This window comes from Humulus lupulus, chromosome 2 (assembly GCF_963169125.1).
Source record: "Humulus lupulus chromosome 2, drHumLupu1.1, whole genome shotgun sequence".
NCBI lineage: Eukaryota > Viridiplantae > Streptophyta > Magnoliopsida > Rosales > Cannabaceae > Humulus > Humulus lupulus.
Genome location: NC_084794.1, coordinates 214,754,173 through 214,769,771, shown reverse-complemented (window position 1 = coordinate 214,769,771; position 15,599 = coordinate 214,754,173). Strand labels below are relative to the sequence as shown.

Here is a 15,599-nt window from a genome sequence, read left to right as displayed (position 1 = left end):
CTTCATCTTTCCAGATAGCTGGCCATTGGAAATATACTAGAGGTATTGTCTTGGGGTCAGTTGTTTGGATGGAGGATCCAAGGTTTGATAATGCATCTGCAAGACTGTTCTCCCTTCTTGGTACTTGGTTGATAGTGAACTCATCGAAGACCGACTACAACTCTTTAGTCTTGTTGAGGTAGGTTGTCATCTTATTATCCCGGGCCTGATAGCTACCTTGCATTTGGTTGACTACCAACTGAGAATCACTAAACACCACGATCATTTTAACTCCCATGTCTTTGGCTAGTCCGAGTCCAACTATCATTGCTTAGTATTCAACTTCATTGTTGGTAGCTTTGAACCCGCGTAGGATTGCTTGTTCGATTACGTCACCTTGAGGTGAAATCAGGACGAGTCTTAGTCCACTTCCTCTAGTGTTACTTGAGTCGTCTACTTGTAATTTCTGAAATCTGGCTAACTGTCCCTCGGTCAGACAACAAAGTTCTTTTTCTGCCTACACATACATGTTAGGTGTAAAATCTGAAATGAAGTCAGCTAATACCTGAGATTTGAGGGAATTTTGTGGCTTGTATGTTACTTCATACTTGCTGAGCTCTACCGCCCACTTGGTAAGTCTGCCTGATAGTTCCGGTTTATGGAGGATTGTTTTGAGTGGTAAGGTGGTCAGGACAGTTATTGGACAGCACTGGAAGTATGGGCGTAGCTTCCTTTCTATGTGGATGAGTGTTAGTGCAAGCTTCTCCAACTGCTATATCGAGTTTCTGCATCAAGCAAGGCTTTCCTTACATAGTATACTGGAGATTACTTGCCTTCCTCTTCTCGGACTAGGACCGCGCTAACTGCTGTCTTGGATACTGCTGGGTAGATGAATAGTGTCTCATTGTCTTTTGGCTTGGAGAGGAGACGCGGGCTGGTCAGGTACTGTTTTAGTTGGGCTACTGCCTCTTCACATTTAGTTGTCCACTCAAAGGTTTTTTATTTCCTTAATGTGTTAAAGAAGAGGTGACATTGTTCTGACAACTTTGAGATGAACCGACTGAGTGTTGCGATGCATCCAGTTAACTTTTGTACGTCTTGTATGCACGTTGTGGAAGGAATCCTTTGGATTGACTCTATCTATGCAGGGTTAGCCTCGATTCCCCTTTGAGTTACTAGGTACCCAAGGAAATTTCCTGCAGTCACACCAAAAGAACATTTAGTTGGATTCAATTTCATGTTATATTTCCTAAGAATGTTAAAAGATTGTTTTAAATGGCTGATATGGTTCTCTACAATGAGGGATTTGACAAGCATGTCATAAACGAGTTTTAGGCTCGTTTATGGTCTAGTTTTAGGATGGTTTTCGTTAGTTTAGGATTATTTTATTGCAGAATTACGCTCATGTTTCAGGTTTTTCATGCTAAGATGATGAAAAGAGTGGAATGAAGTGAAAGTGGAAGAAAATGGAGTTATTTTGGAGAAAATCGCGTCTTTCAGGAGCAAGATGTTCGAGAAATGATTCTGTAAGTAGCGCTACAACACTAACAAAGTAGCGCTACAGCGCTAGAAAAGGGAAAATTGGAAGTGTTGAATCTGTCAATAGCACTATAGTGCTACAAAACGAGCACTTTAGCGCTATCAAGAACTGAAAACGAGCACTACAGTGCTACAATACTTGCGCTACAACGCTAGTGCACTAAAAATTGAAGAAATTTGGCTCTGTCAATAGCGCTACAGCGCTGTAAACGTGTTTTTCAGATTTTTATCCACTTTTTGAAGGACAAAATGGTCTTTTCACTTGGGAGCATTGGAGGGTTATTTAAGGAACATTATTCTGTGATTTTGAGAAGAGTCTTAGTTTTAAAAAAAAAACCCTAAATTAGATGTACTGACCTAACTATTTCTAAGACTTAGACAATTAAAACTACTAGACATAACTACTACTTTGAAGAGAACATACATGAGAAATATTCATAACTTTATTGAAATTTTAAAATAATATTTGTAATACATAAATGAGCTCATTGTTTTAAAAATAAAACATAACTTTAAATGAAATTGTTTACAAAGCTAAATGCGAAAAATACATAAAAAGGTAATTTAAGTAGACTAAAGAAAATAACGTCGTCCTCAAATCGACACGCAGCTCATCCACTCCATTTACCTCAACACACATGCCAAGCTTCCAAGAATCGTTCCACCTTTGTATCTATTTTCCTGCATCACACTAAAAGTAAAGGAGTGAGCCTAATGCCCGGCAAGAAAAAACTACTAACAACATAAAACATATACATAAAATTATATCATAAATATATACTATAAACATATGGCATATAATACTACAATGGTCATTATACTACTTGGGGCTTATTAACTAAGCAACTCATATGCCCAATAGATTTGTGGGGCTTGCTAGCCAAGCAAGTCATATGCCCATAAGTTATTGGGGCTTGCTAGCTAGACAAGTCATATGCCCAAGGTCTATAAATATACTATACATAATGTAACATAAGATAGCATAACATATCATATAAACATATAAATTCTATCCTATTTTCCTTACCAAAACCAGGATATTTTAGAACAAATGCGAGACTTGGAACACTCCTAAAACCAACAATAAGATTGGTGAGTATTCCTAAAGAGTAAAGAATAAATGTGGAAACTAAACCTTCAAGAAGAACTTACGAAGAAAGATCTTTTAGCTTCAAGAACCTAATCAAAAACCAATATCAAAAGTTAGGATCTGAATAAAAGGAACTAAAGAAAACTAAAGAGTTTTAGAGAACTGGACTTAAAGAATAAGAGTACCTTAGTTGACCTTAAGGATTGGTCTAACCTCAATACCGAAATACACTAATCCTCACTTCCCAAGTATTTTATAAAGCTTAAGAATGACAAAGCTTTTTCCCAACCTAAGTGTTTATCACTCTATGGTAGCACTAACACCTTGGAGTCTCTGATCTCAGCTTGAAGAATAAGGGAAAAAGGCTGGGTACTAGGTCCTATTTATAGAGGTGAGGAGTGAAACTAACCCTATTTTGATTTGAATAAAATAATGAATAATAATTGAAAATATTTGAATATTTGTCAATCAGAGGCTGAAGACTCGGTCAAAACTATTCAGGGGCAGGTCTAAGTAGTTAAGGTTTATTTTAAAATAAAAAAAAAACTAAGTTTCAAAAATCATATCACTCCAGGCAATATATATCGCCCCTATGTGGCGATATATCGGCTTTGGCCTAGTCCCGAGCCTCCGTTCGTACAATTGAGCAAAGTCAACGTGTTTTCCGTATCCTTCGTCAGGCGATATATCGGCTCCAATGCTGCGATATATCGGCATACGTGAATATTTTAAACATGTAATTGCACTTTTTCAGCGTAATTGAAGTTGGATAACTGCTTTGACTGAGTCAAACTACGACCTTAACAGTTTCTGGTGAATACTAAAGCTTATATTTCCTTATTTTATCATTAAAATACTTAATTCCTTAATAATCATGCTTATGACAAGTGTCATATTCCTATTGGCTCTATCTAAACCTTATGTTATAATAAATATCATATTTATGACCAGCAATATTAATCAAACCTAATGTTATAATTAATATTCTTAAACTATAGGTTAAACTTATAAAATCCATAACTATTGCTAGGAGTTTCCAACTAAGTCCCGATTTGAACCAAAATCCACAAAATCTAAAATACTACAACTACTTATAACTAGATAACTAAGTAAACATTCTGGGGCTCTATATTAGAAGAGGCTGCTATAATTAGTTTTCTTTTTCTTCTGAATTCATTAGGTTGATTTTTATGAACAATTATTTGAAGTTTAATTTCATCATGTTATTTATGAACTAATTTCTTTATCTAGGGATTAATGTAGTCACTAGGATTTCTATTTAATTTTATTATGATTTTCTATTGATATTTCTTTTATATTCTAATCTATATGATGTTTGTTTAATGCTAGTAAATACTTGATCACTATTTACTTGATTTAATGGTTTTGATTCAAAATTCGAAAGATGATAATTGAATATGCTATCATTGTATAGACATAGGTTGCATATTGGATGAAAGTACCTGTATTACTTGTGTAGTAATTAGGTTTCCATGTTTAATGCCTTCTATATGTTCAAGTTTATCACATAAATGTAGAAAACCTGCATATAGATTGAGATCTTATATCTTGAAAAAGAATAGGAATCGATTATATTAACCTGCTATTAGAATAGAAAGAAGAGATTTAGAATTGATTATTAAAATTAATAGAATGAACAGTTGACGAAATTAATTCCTAGGTGTTTTTATTATTGATTTTTGATTAGTTGATTCATTGTTTTGTTTCCAGTTATTTAAATTATGTTCATAAGTTAGAATATTCACTTTAATTTTATTCTTTTCATCATAATTTTAATTCACCAAATAGAAAGTTAAAGAACAATTAGTGGTATTTGGTAATCAGCCCTCGTGGGATCGACACTCTATTTATCATACATTACTTGATTGGATTGCATGCACTTGCGTATATACATATTTTAACGATTTGCATGTCGTCAATGTAAACTTCCATCGTCTTTCCCAGCAAGTCGACAAACATCTTGTTGACTAATCTCTGGTAAGTTGCTCTGCGTTCTTCAACCCGAATGGCATGACCTTGTAGCACAATATGCCCAAGCTGCTCACGAAGTCAGTCTTTTCCTGGTCGTCTGGATGCATCAGGATCTGGTTGTATCCTGAGTATGCATCCATGAGGCTTAGGAGTTCATGACCGGTTGTGGCGTCTACCAACATGTCTATGTGTGGTAATGGGAATGAGTCCTTTGGACACGCCTTGTTGAGGTCTGTGAAGTCGATACAGACTCTCCATTTTCCATTCTTCTTCTTCACAATGACTACGTTGGCCAACCAGTTGGGATAATGCCCCTCCCTCGTGAACCCATTCAATGAGCTTTTGAACTTCTTCGTTAATGGCTTTGTTCCTTACAGGGGAAAATTTTCTTCTTTTTTGCTTCCTTGGTAGGTAGCTGGATCAACTTGCAATTTATGGACAATTACTTTGGGGTCAATTCCAGTCATGTCCGCATGGGACCAAGCAAAATAATCATAATGGACAGATAGAAAATCAATGAGTTTAGTTCTGATGTCAGGGTCCAATCGTGATCTGATTAGGACTTTGTGATCAGGGAAATCCGGATGTATCTGAACTCCATCCAACTCCTCTATGTCTGTTTGGTTCATCTGGGAGTCAGTCAGTTTGTCTTCCTGTAATTGTTATAACTGAGCGGGTTTGGCCTTCATGGTAGTCTGGTAACATGCTCTTGAGTCTTTTTGTTGGCCTTTGATTTCTTTTACGCCCCATTTAGTTAGGAACCTTTGAACTTGCACTACACCAAATACCCATTTTTATAACATAAAAATATAATACTAATGAAAAAGTGTTATGCTATAGTTTTATATATATATGTGGTAAAAGGAAAAAATGGCGGTAATTTATTTGGGAGCCCGCCTATAATAAAAGTTTTGTTTTTTTTCTTCAGCAAATTCATTTTTTCCTAGCCCGAATATAACTCCCCCATTTTCTTCTTCGACTACAGTGTCCCCAAAGTCAATCCCAGTGGTTTGGCTTCAAATCTCCTCCATCCCTAAAATCTCCTCTCTCTCTCTCTCTCTCTCTCTCTCTCTCTCTCTCTCTCTCTCTCTCGTCTTTCTCTATCTCACATTCTCTCCGTTTCCAGTCAGTCCTCCTCTGACCCATCTATGCCTCTCCTTGCTTCGAAATCTTCCATTGACACAATACCCACCATTAGAATCGACCAGTCCCTTCTGAACGATGACCCTTTTATGCTCTGCGCTGTTTGCAAGGACCAGTTCGAGCTTGGCATTGAGGCCAAGAAACTTCCCTGTAAGCATCTCTACCATCCCTAGGAGGCACGATCTTCTATTTTTCGCTGGGAATGGTGGTAGCGGCGGCGTTCAGGGCTCATTCTCACCCAACCAGATTGCGGAGGTGGGGACAGAGACGGAGATGGGAGCGGTCTCCAGTTGTCCAGTTGTGGGTAGAGCTCGTATAAATGGTGAAGATGGAGGGTTGAGTTTAAGTCCCGGGGTCATTGAGGAGGGCGATGTTGCCATTTCTGAAAATTTGAATTTTGTACTATTTCTTTAGCTACTTGAAATTGGGTTTTGGAATCTTAATTGGTGTCTCAGTTAGGATTATTGAAGAAAATGGTAAATTAGATCTTGGAAAAGTCTTCAAGAAGGACTTTTATAAGACTCAATAAATGGAAGTTTACTTCGTTTTGTAGGAATTTAGGGTCAATATCTTTTTCTTCCATATTCAAAATCTCTCATCTAGCACCAGTTCTTTACTCACACTATGTTTTTCTTGTTTTACGAGTACTTTGAAAAATTGAAAGTTCTTAAATGGAAAAAAAGGCAGCATTCTCAGATTCTTCCCTCTGAAAATCTTACAGGTATTTATATATATAGGTTTAAACTTGGGTGTATAAATTACGGCATGAATTAGACCGTCTATTTTGCATTTATATTGTTTTATCTTTAAATATATTTGTTGGGTAAAGTACAAAGCTTTGAGCTTGGAATTGGGATTGAAATTGAAATTTTAAGCAACCATTACATTTTTTTTAATGTTTCAACTTAAATAATTTTTTTAGACTTCAAAGGCATGGCGTAATCGTGTCTGGTTCTTTCTACCATCCCCACGTCCCTCTTTCATTGTCAACAGGGGGAAATCATATTTGAGCTATAAGAGAACTCTTCCCTCAATCACATGTTTTTATTTTCGTTTCTTTTTTCTACAAATTATTAAGGCTTAAGTTTCTATGGTCTTCATGATTTATATATATATATATATATATATTGATATTTCATTATTTTATCTTTAGTTGTTTTCTCTTGGTAAATCATTAAAATGTTATTCTATTGATGAATTTTAGTCCTAGTTTGAAAGTCTTTGCCTATTAGTATCACTATATTATACGCTCTGTTCATCCTATAAGGAATATAACATTATTTAATTATATCATTTGGGTTGTGTGGATTTTTATTGCAATTGTTGTCTACTACTTTGAAATAATTTGGGGTTTAATTATGGATTTATCTTACATTTCGTGTCTACTGGTTTTAAATGTTTTGAACTTTTCACTTTTTTCTTTTTATATACGTGTATTTGTTTCTATGTTTGATTATCGTGGAAGTTTTTTACAGTAGCTTCTTGGTATTATCAGTGATGCAATCATAATTTGGAGCACTAACTTTTTGGGGAAAAATTTATTCCTTTTTTATTTTTTCACTTATTTTGTTAAGCTTGGATTTATTGGTAATATTTTATTTGAGCTTACTTCAATTTATATGACTTTGTGTTTATATCAGGTATGAAACTTTTCAATTTGGTTATGATGAACAAGGTATCGATCTAGTTGCAGAAGGTAAGTATAAGATGAACAAAAGAACCACACCCTAATCAAATGTATAACTATGAGTAGATGTTTTTGTGTTATGTAGCTTTTATTTGTTGGTTTTGTATTCATATATGTCATTTGGTATATATGAGTGTCTTTATGTATGCTTAAATAAGATATTTTTCTTCTGAATCATTGAATATATGTCATACACACAATAACAAAAGTGAAGAACTGAAACACTCATTGTTCTTGCTCTTGCAAGTTGTAGGGAATTTGGTATATTGCTTTAGGGGCAGTACTTTAGACTTGTGTAATAATCTAGTTATTGTGTAGAGCTAATTGGAATAGTGGTTAATTATTTTCTATGAATCTCTCTAGTGTATGGTACTGCAAGCTTGATTTTAGTGTGTGTGTGTGTATGTTGTGTCTATGCGTGTCTTTCTCATAAGACAGTGTTAACAAAAAGAGGTCCAAAATAATACACATAAGTATTTATTGATAAAAAAGCTTTAATGACTCTATTTTTGAATTGTAATGTTGATTTAATTACGCTAATATTTTAAATGAAAGGTTTGTTTTGAGTTAAGTGTTAAATATTTACAATATTTTGGCTCTTATATCACTGTTGCATCTTATTCTAGCTAACTTTGTTTTATATGCTTTATATACATATATATTTATATATATATATCTTAACCATTATAATAGTTTGCTTCAATAAATAATTTCAAGAATTTATCCAATTTTTTTGTTGGAGCAAAGAAAAAAACAAAAAGAATTCAATATATATTAGCATATAAAATATATGTGGATATAGTTGATAATCATTAGTGAACATTTCATTTTCTATTTTGTATGACTATATCTCAATTCAAGAAACTTAGTTAAATGGTACACTTAAATTTATCCTTACTCAATCATGGTTGGTTTCCTTTGATGCTACCACAATAGATTATTCCAATGTTGAAATGGACAAGAGGATGTTCATTCAAAGAAAGTGATGGATGGAAAGGTTGCCTGTCATTGCTTCATTGATTAATTTAATCAATTGAACTATATAGATGCATTTAAGTAAATACATGTGTAGATCTCACTTTTGCCAATGTTGGAATCATCTTTTAAGCCTTTTAATGTGAGAGAGTTTGATAGTGACCACACAATCTTTATTATCACAGTCCTAACTCACGAAACTAGTCATATTTTTAGTATTTGACTACTTTGTTTACTTGTATCTCATTTAGAGATGGACTCTTTTTTGGGATTGCTAAGTTATTTTTTGGAGTCTAATGTCAAAACTGGATATTTATGCAGCATTGTTCCTTTGTAAATTTCTATTTAATTAGCATTTGAAACATTAGTAGAAATTGAAAATTGGATCTGAGTTATACTAATTCTTACTATTACAGGGGTGTCGAAATATTTCAAGGTGAGAAATATACAAAAAGAAAAAAAACTTGCAAGAAGTAACTCTATATATTATATGTTGTGCGTGTTTATTTTTGTATGACTTGTGGGCTTTCTAGTTTAATGTTTAATGTCTATAAGTTTATATGTTTTATTTGTTTGATGGTTTAATTTTGATTTTTCTCGTATAAATATTTTTTCTTCCTTAAAGAGATTAATGAGCTGAATGTGGTTTGTGACTTTTTATATATTTTTTTCCACCTTGTTATTAGGTTCATATGGGGCGCAATTGAAGCAGAGAGAGGAAATCTATGTCATGACTCATGATTGTCCAATACATAATTTGGGGCAAAGTGAAATATATACAAATATATAATGGTATGTAATCTTCATTCTTGTATTTTCTTTGATTAGATTGTGATTTTATTTATTTATTTCTGGACTTGGTCACCTCCATTTTTCTTTTTGAAGTTCTTTCTGTTGAATTTATTTACTATAATCATTTCTTTTTTGGTATAGGCTGCTTTTAGAATCTTAATCATGTAGTTTGCCAACTATAATTCTATGAGAAACATATATGTTTTACACTACACCAAATACCCCTTTTTATAACATAAAAATATAATACTGATGAAAAAGTGGTAAGGTGAGTTCAGTCAAAATTATTTACAAATTCTATATTATATCTTGATTACTTTCCATTTTGATCAAATGTAATTGGGTATATCTTAGTTTTTTTTAATTATTTGGTTTTCAATCCCTCTAAATCATTCTAACAATCATCATTTATGCTTTAAGATTAGACAATGTTTTTGTTGAATTCAATATTTTCTTCATTCGTTGATGTTTTTTAAACAGCTGATTTATTGACTGAAGTTGCAATATGATGCCTTTTATATTGAATTGTGGTCCATTCTGTTTCAGAAAAATCTTCTACTTAAATTTACTCTTTGAACTTGGAGTTAAAGGAGAAAATCAACAGTAAGAATCTTATTAATTGTTTGTTTGACACCTTATTTTAAGACATAAGAAATCTTACTAAACCTTGAGACTAATGTAGCTAAATGCTGCCAGTCATTAAATTTTCATGATGTTTAATTTTAATTTTCCTTTAGATGAAGACAACCCTTGATGTGGTAGCAGGTTCAATCAGGTAAAATTTCTTGGAGACAATATAGTGATTGTGGCGTAAATTTCTTGCTTCAACAAAATGAACGTTTGATTTGTTTTAAGCATTTGTTAATATTTTTATGTAGTTTTTTTTCCTTTGAAAATTTTCTCAAACAGGGCTTACCAGACTCCAATTTCCAAAGCTAAGCGAGGAGGGTATAAGGATACTCTAGTTGATGATTTACTTGTAGTTGTTTTAAAGGTAAAAAACCCATTGATTTTGGCTTGTAATACCATTACTGTATATGATTTTGTTCTTATTTGGCTTATATACACAGGATTATTGATTTTTTTCTTTCTTATTTGTGATTAATATACAATTTAGGCCATGATAGAGAAAACAAATCTGGACCCAAGTGAAGTTGGGGATATAGTTGTTGGTACTGTTTTGCCACCTGGTTCACAAAGAGCGACAGAGTGCAGAATGGCAGCAATCTATGCTGGTTTTCCTGGTAAGTTTTCACTTTTATTTTTTCAGCTGCACCTTTTATGAGTTTTTTCCAATGGTATATAGTTTATGAGTCTACTTTAATATCAAATGGCAATGCATGTTAAGATTTTAAAAAGATGATTTTATTTTTAATACGAGTTTAGCAAAAAAGATATAAATAATATTGTCTTTAGTGTATGCTATGGAATTTGATTTATCTTCATTTATGAAAGGTGCTCTCACAATTAGGTAAAATTTAGCTGAAATAGTTCTGTTTTTTTTAAAACAAAACAACTTGTATTAATAAAAGAATATATAATACAAGTGAGTGGAGAAAACAACCACAGGAAACTCAAGAAAAACAAAAACTAAGAAAAAATAAAAGGTAGCTTAACTACCACAACAACGATATACAAAACAGAACAGTACAACAAAAAATTCCCTCTCTCAACCAATCTGTGAATCAAAAGTATTTGAAGTCCTTATTTGAGTGGACCCAAAGAGCACCAATTATTATAAATTTATCCCAAATTTCTCCACCCTGTTTTCCATTTCCTCAAAGATTTTCTTATTCTTCTCTAGTCAAATAACCCAACAGATAGTTGTTACTACAATCTACCAAAGAGTCTTCTTCGCCTTTGAGCTGCTCACCTGAAACAAAAAGCACCTAGATAGTTTGCTGGAACACACCAAACCATTTTTAATACTTCCAAATTCTTGTACCAAACTTGGATTGAGACTGGGCAGTGGATGAACAAGCCATCTGCATTTTCAGAATTCTTCTTACACAAAACACACCAATCTTTGGCTGAACACCATAACTACAAACCAGCTATGATTACCGCTTTGGCTTTACAGTCTTTTCATGTAACCGTTATATGCGATAGATGATGAATATGATGATAATTGCTCTAGAAAAGTTTCCTTTTCCTGTTTTGATCTGTGAAGGTGGCATGTTGCTTTTTGGACATTCATTTTGCATTAAAAAAAACATTACAGAAGTTTTTACGATCTGTTGTTGGCTGTGGCTTTTTTGTTGTTGTAAATATACTCGGGTCTCCATTGCCCCTGTTTTTTTATGCACTACCATTGTAACTTTGGCCCTTTTAACTTTCAAGTGTCTCATTTTAAAGTTTGAGGGCCAAATAAATACTCTCTTTAAAAAAAATGTAAAGTGAAGGAGATAAATAGTGTAATTCAAAGATGATGACAAATGTTGAATTGGTAAATTGTAGTGGAATTAGTGATAGAAGAATTAGAGTGGTAGAAGAGAATGAAGAGAGGAAATCTGAATAATTTGTACTGTATATATTTACACGCACTACAAATTTATATTCGCTTTCAGGTCTTGAGAATAAAATTAATAACTTAAGATTTGCCAAGTTTAATATAGTTCTACACATCAGAGGTCAATATTTTAAAGACTGGTTGTTCTTGTTTTTTTCTTGTTTTGGTATCGTTATCACTGTTTTGGTATGCATTTTCTTGGAATCGTTATCACTGTTTTGGTATGCATTTTCTTGTTTTTTTCTTCATTATTATGTATTTTTTGGTAACTGTAAGGGTTTTTTCTTTTTTACATTTTCCCTATATCAACATTTTAGGAAAAGAAAATCTCTATTTCACCATTGAAGATCTGCCCCTACTTGCTTCTCTTCTGGTCATCTTGAGTGTCTCTAGTCATCTCTAAAGTTCTTGGTCAACTATGTCTCATAGTCTACTCTATTGGAAGGGTAAGTTCTCCATTCTTTTTGTCCTCTGCTATACTTTAATGCCCTGAATGTTGATATTTTTGTATTGTGCAAATGAGGTTCACCATTATTTTCAGTTTACTTTTGGCAACAGTGCTAGCTAAATTATTTTTATTTTTCTGAAATGATTTTTTGAGATAGTGTTTCACAGTACAGATTGAAGATAAAAACTGAAAGCTTTTGTGATAGTTTACCATATACAGATTTATGATCTATTAGTTTAAGTTTTCGAGTCTTTGTCGCTTGTGAGCTGTGATTTGCTACTAATTGCTTGATTTATCTCTGTTGGGTGTCATATGGCTAGTTGTATATCTCTTCATTCATTGCACAAAACCTCCTCTTATTTAGCTTATGATAAAACTTTATATGCAGGTTCTTAAAAGCTTGAAAAATTGGTCTACCTGTGTTGTCTTCTTATGGTAATTATACTATTTACTTTTTAAGTATTATTTTTTATTCGGAACTTGCACTTTATATCAATTGTTGGCTTCCAGTTAGTAAGCACACATAATTAACTATGTATATCTTTCATAATATAAAAGTGTATGTTATTGACTCTGCTCCCATATTTGCCTCATTCCATTGGACTCATGTGTATTAATTCTATTGAAATAGCACCATAGAGTTAATTAATATTATATAATTAGGTTAAAAGTTAGAAGACACAAGATATTTATTTATATATACAAAACTTTTTTGGAATATTTAATAACATAGGATAGTGTTTTGAAACTTCCTTTTTTTCAAGGTTATTCGTACAGTGTGTTGATTTGTTTTATTATGATGGCATTAATTATTATAGGGTCTTATGCTTGCCTATATGTTTTTCTTGTCTTTTGCAAAGCAGTGTATAAATGTTATTTTTTTTATCTAGCCTTATTTCGTGTTCGCCTTGTGATGTTTTTATTATTGGTAGATGTTATCTTTCTTTTTATTAATAAATTTTTTGTTCTTTCTCTTTCTGTCTTTCTCTTTCTGTGTGTCTTCAGATTTTTTGTAAGTGGATTAAGCTATAATGATTACTGTAATGCATGTTGGTGAATTGGATTGCTTACTTATTTATAGTAGTGTTTGAAACTAATTTATAAATTCCCCTGCTCATGTATGTTGTTCGGTGTGATTATATGCTGAATATCATTCCTTGTATTTTCTCCTGTGTGAATTGATTTTGTTATTAATTTATAAATTCTATACAAGTGTAACTTAAATAAGTATGTGAATATTTCAGCATGATCTAGAATATGATATTTTAGTCATAAATTTACGGATTTGATATTGTTGTTAGAAAGTTACTTAGTAGACTTTGTCTGTTTTCAGTTGGTGAACACAGGAAAGGAAAGGGCAAAAGTCAGCCTTCTTTTTACATGGGCGGTAAGCATCTCTTTTCCTAACATAATTGTGTATAATTACTCCTAGATGTTGAAATTCTTGATTTCAGGTATTGACTTGCATGAAACTTATATAAAGTTTTCTTCATTTTGTTTGAGACAACTGTGACAAAGTTCAGAGTGGGGTTTTCTTGATTATCACATATATATGGCTGTCATGAAACATCTAATATCTAACAATATTTGAACTAAATGTATGCTCTGGTGTATTGAGAAAAACTCATATTGCAGTTCTGAGAGCAAAATATGGTTCTTTTGTTATTTCATTGTTGCTATTAGTTGGCTGTCTTCACTTGTCCCTAACTGACAAAATAATATTTTTTCATTACTCTCTTTTTCAAAGGCAAAAAATGTCCAGTTAACAATAATTTTCGCAGCTAGTGTTATGGTGCTCTAAATTTGATTATTGTACCCTTCCTAAGACTATTTCATGGTTTGGAAAACTATCTATGGCTCTGAGGTTTTTTTTCTTAAAAAAATAGATGTTAAAGGAGATAGCTTCTGACTAGACAATCTCTAGAAAAAGGTTGAGATATGACTTTGCTTGTCCATTCAGGCCAGTTTTGCCAAGTACTTCTAATTTCTGTTTTCCATGGTTGGACTATGTGCTATTTCTTCTACATTGCTCATATTTTGATGCTTCTCTGAATTTTCATAATGTGTTTTCTAACCAGGAAGGCAATGTTGCCAACCAGAGGGAACATCTAATTCTTCTCCTTGTCAATATTCACATTCAGAAAGCTAATAAGCAGTCTGTCTTGAAGGTATTCTGATTGTTAATTAAGGTTGTAAAGCTTTGGCTTTAACTAATCCTCTTATATAAACTGGATATTTGGAGTCTAATGTCAAAACTGGATATTTATGCAGCATTGTTCCTTTGTAAATTTCTATTTAATTAGCATTTGAAAAATTAGTGGTGAAATTTGGGTTTTCAATAAGGTCTTCTATTTCTTTGAAACTCTTTTATGACTCTTTAATTTAAGGTCAATCACTAGAGTCTTGCTTGGTTTCTCACCAATGTTATTGGTACTGCAGAGTTATACACAGTATATCCCTTTGCCAATCAGTGACCTTGATTCTTGGTTGAAGACACCCTCCATATATGTTTTTGATTGCTCTGCGGCTGGGGGAATATTGTGAATGCTTTTATTGAGGTAAAGCTTTAACTCAAAACATATAATGAATTGATATATGTATTGATAATTAAGGTGCTACGTGACATGAATTCATTATCTATAATTCAGATATTTATATATAAATATATTTGTAAATATAGTGACTTGATTTGATGGTTTGGCAGCTTCATGATTGGGTTGCTTCTAGCTCCTCTAGATCCACAAGGGATTGCATTCTACTTGGAGCTTGTGAAGCACATGAGACTCTTCCACAAAGTGCTGAATTTCCTGCAGATGTGTTTACGTCTTGTCTCACAACATCTATTATGATGGCTTTGAGATGGTGAGCTTCTTTTCTTGGTTGTCTGTTAGGATTGCCTATCGCGTTTATGCATCTTTATTTGAGATCATGCAGTTTTCTGGTTTTGCCTTGTGGTGTTTATTCCATATTGGCTGCTTCCTAGTTATTTTTAGTTTGTCAACTGAAAGTCTTTTAGCTGTGCTGTTTGTTTAAAGCTGTAGGAAGTTAGAAATGGCATGGTATTTAAAATACAGAGAAATAAATCCTTATTCCCAAATCCAACTCGACCGATGCCTTGTGACGTGATTGGTTTGAATAGATGCTTTGAAATATACACAAGTTAGCTAATCTCTGCCTCTATTTTGGGCAGTGAATGCTTTTTCTTATAAGACAAAAAAAAAATTGTTGTATTTTAAGTTGTGGATAACAATTGGTTTTTATTTTTTAAGATAACAATTGGTTTTTGTGCTGTGGATCATTAGATCTGTTTTATTAACATAAGGATGTAATATTTTCTTCTACATTTACTATCATTCTAGTCATAGAAATTTAGTATAGTTTAGTTACAAGTTTAATTGTTTTGCACCTATAAGGGCTCTATAACCCATGCTTGTAAACTGGAAGT

At 32.9% G+C, this 15,599-nt stretch overlaps 1 protein-coding gene and 1 long non-coding RNA gene across 2 annotated transcripts; both read left to right on the top strand.

Moving 5' to 3' along the window:
- The first annotated feature begins 7,059 nt into the window (after positions 1-7,059).
- On the top strand, positions 7,060-12,405 carry LOC133816524 (3-ketoacyl CoA thiolase 1, peroxisomal-like). The gene is made up of 6 exons (XM_062248974.1): positions 7,060-7,439; positions 9,092-9,197; positions 9,935-9,972; positions 10,107-10,191; positions 10,315-10,441; positions 12,024-12,405. The coding sequence occupies exons 2-6, from the start codon at positions 9,195-9,197 to the stop codon at positions 12,107-12,109; spliced, it is 339 nt and encodes a 112-aa protein (XP_062104958.1). The 5' UTR covers positions 7,060-7,439; positions 9,092-9,194; the 3' UTR covers positions 12,110-12,405.
- Positions 12,406-13,485: 1,080 nt separating this feature from the next.
- LOC133816523 (uncharacterized) lies at positions 13,486-15,001 on the top strand. The gene is made up of 4 exons (XR_009885302.1): positions 13,486-13,541; positions 14,233-14,322; positions 14,594-14,712; positions 14,859-15,001. It is a non-coding gene; the product is annotated as an uncharacterized LOC133816523 (long non-coding RNA).
- The last annotated feature ends 598 nt before the right edge of the window (positions 15,002-15,599 follow it).

What these genes read in the sequence shown, in the direction of transcription:
- LOC133816524 (XM_062248974.1), top strand. An exon ending in GTGGTAGCAGGTTCAATCAG is followed by an intron (nt 9,973 to 10,106) that starts GTAAAATTTCTT and finishes TTTCTCAAACAG; the next exon opens with GGCTTACCAGACTCCAATTT. An exon ending in TACTTGTAGTTGTTTTAAAG is followed by an intron (nt 10,192 to 10,314) that starts GTAAAAAACCCA and finishes TATACAATTTAG; the next exon opens with GCCATGATAGAGAAAACAAA.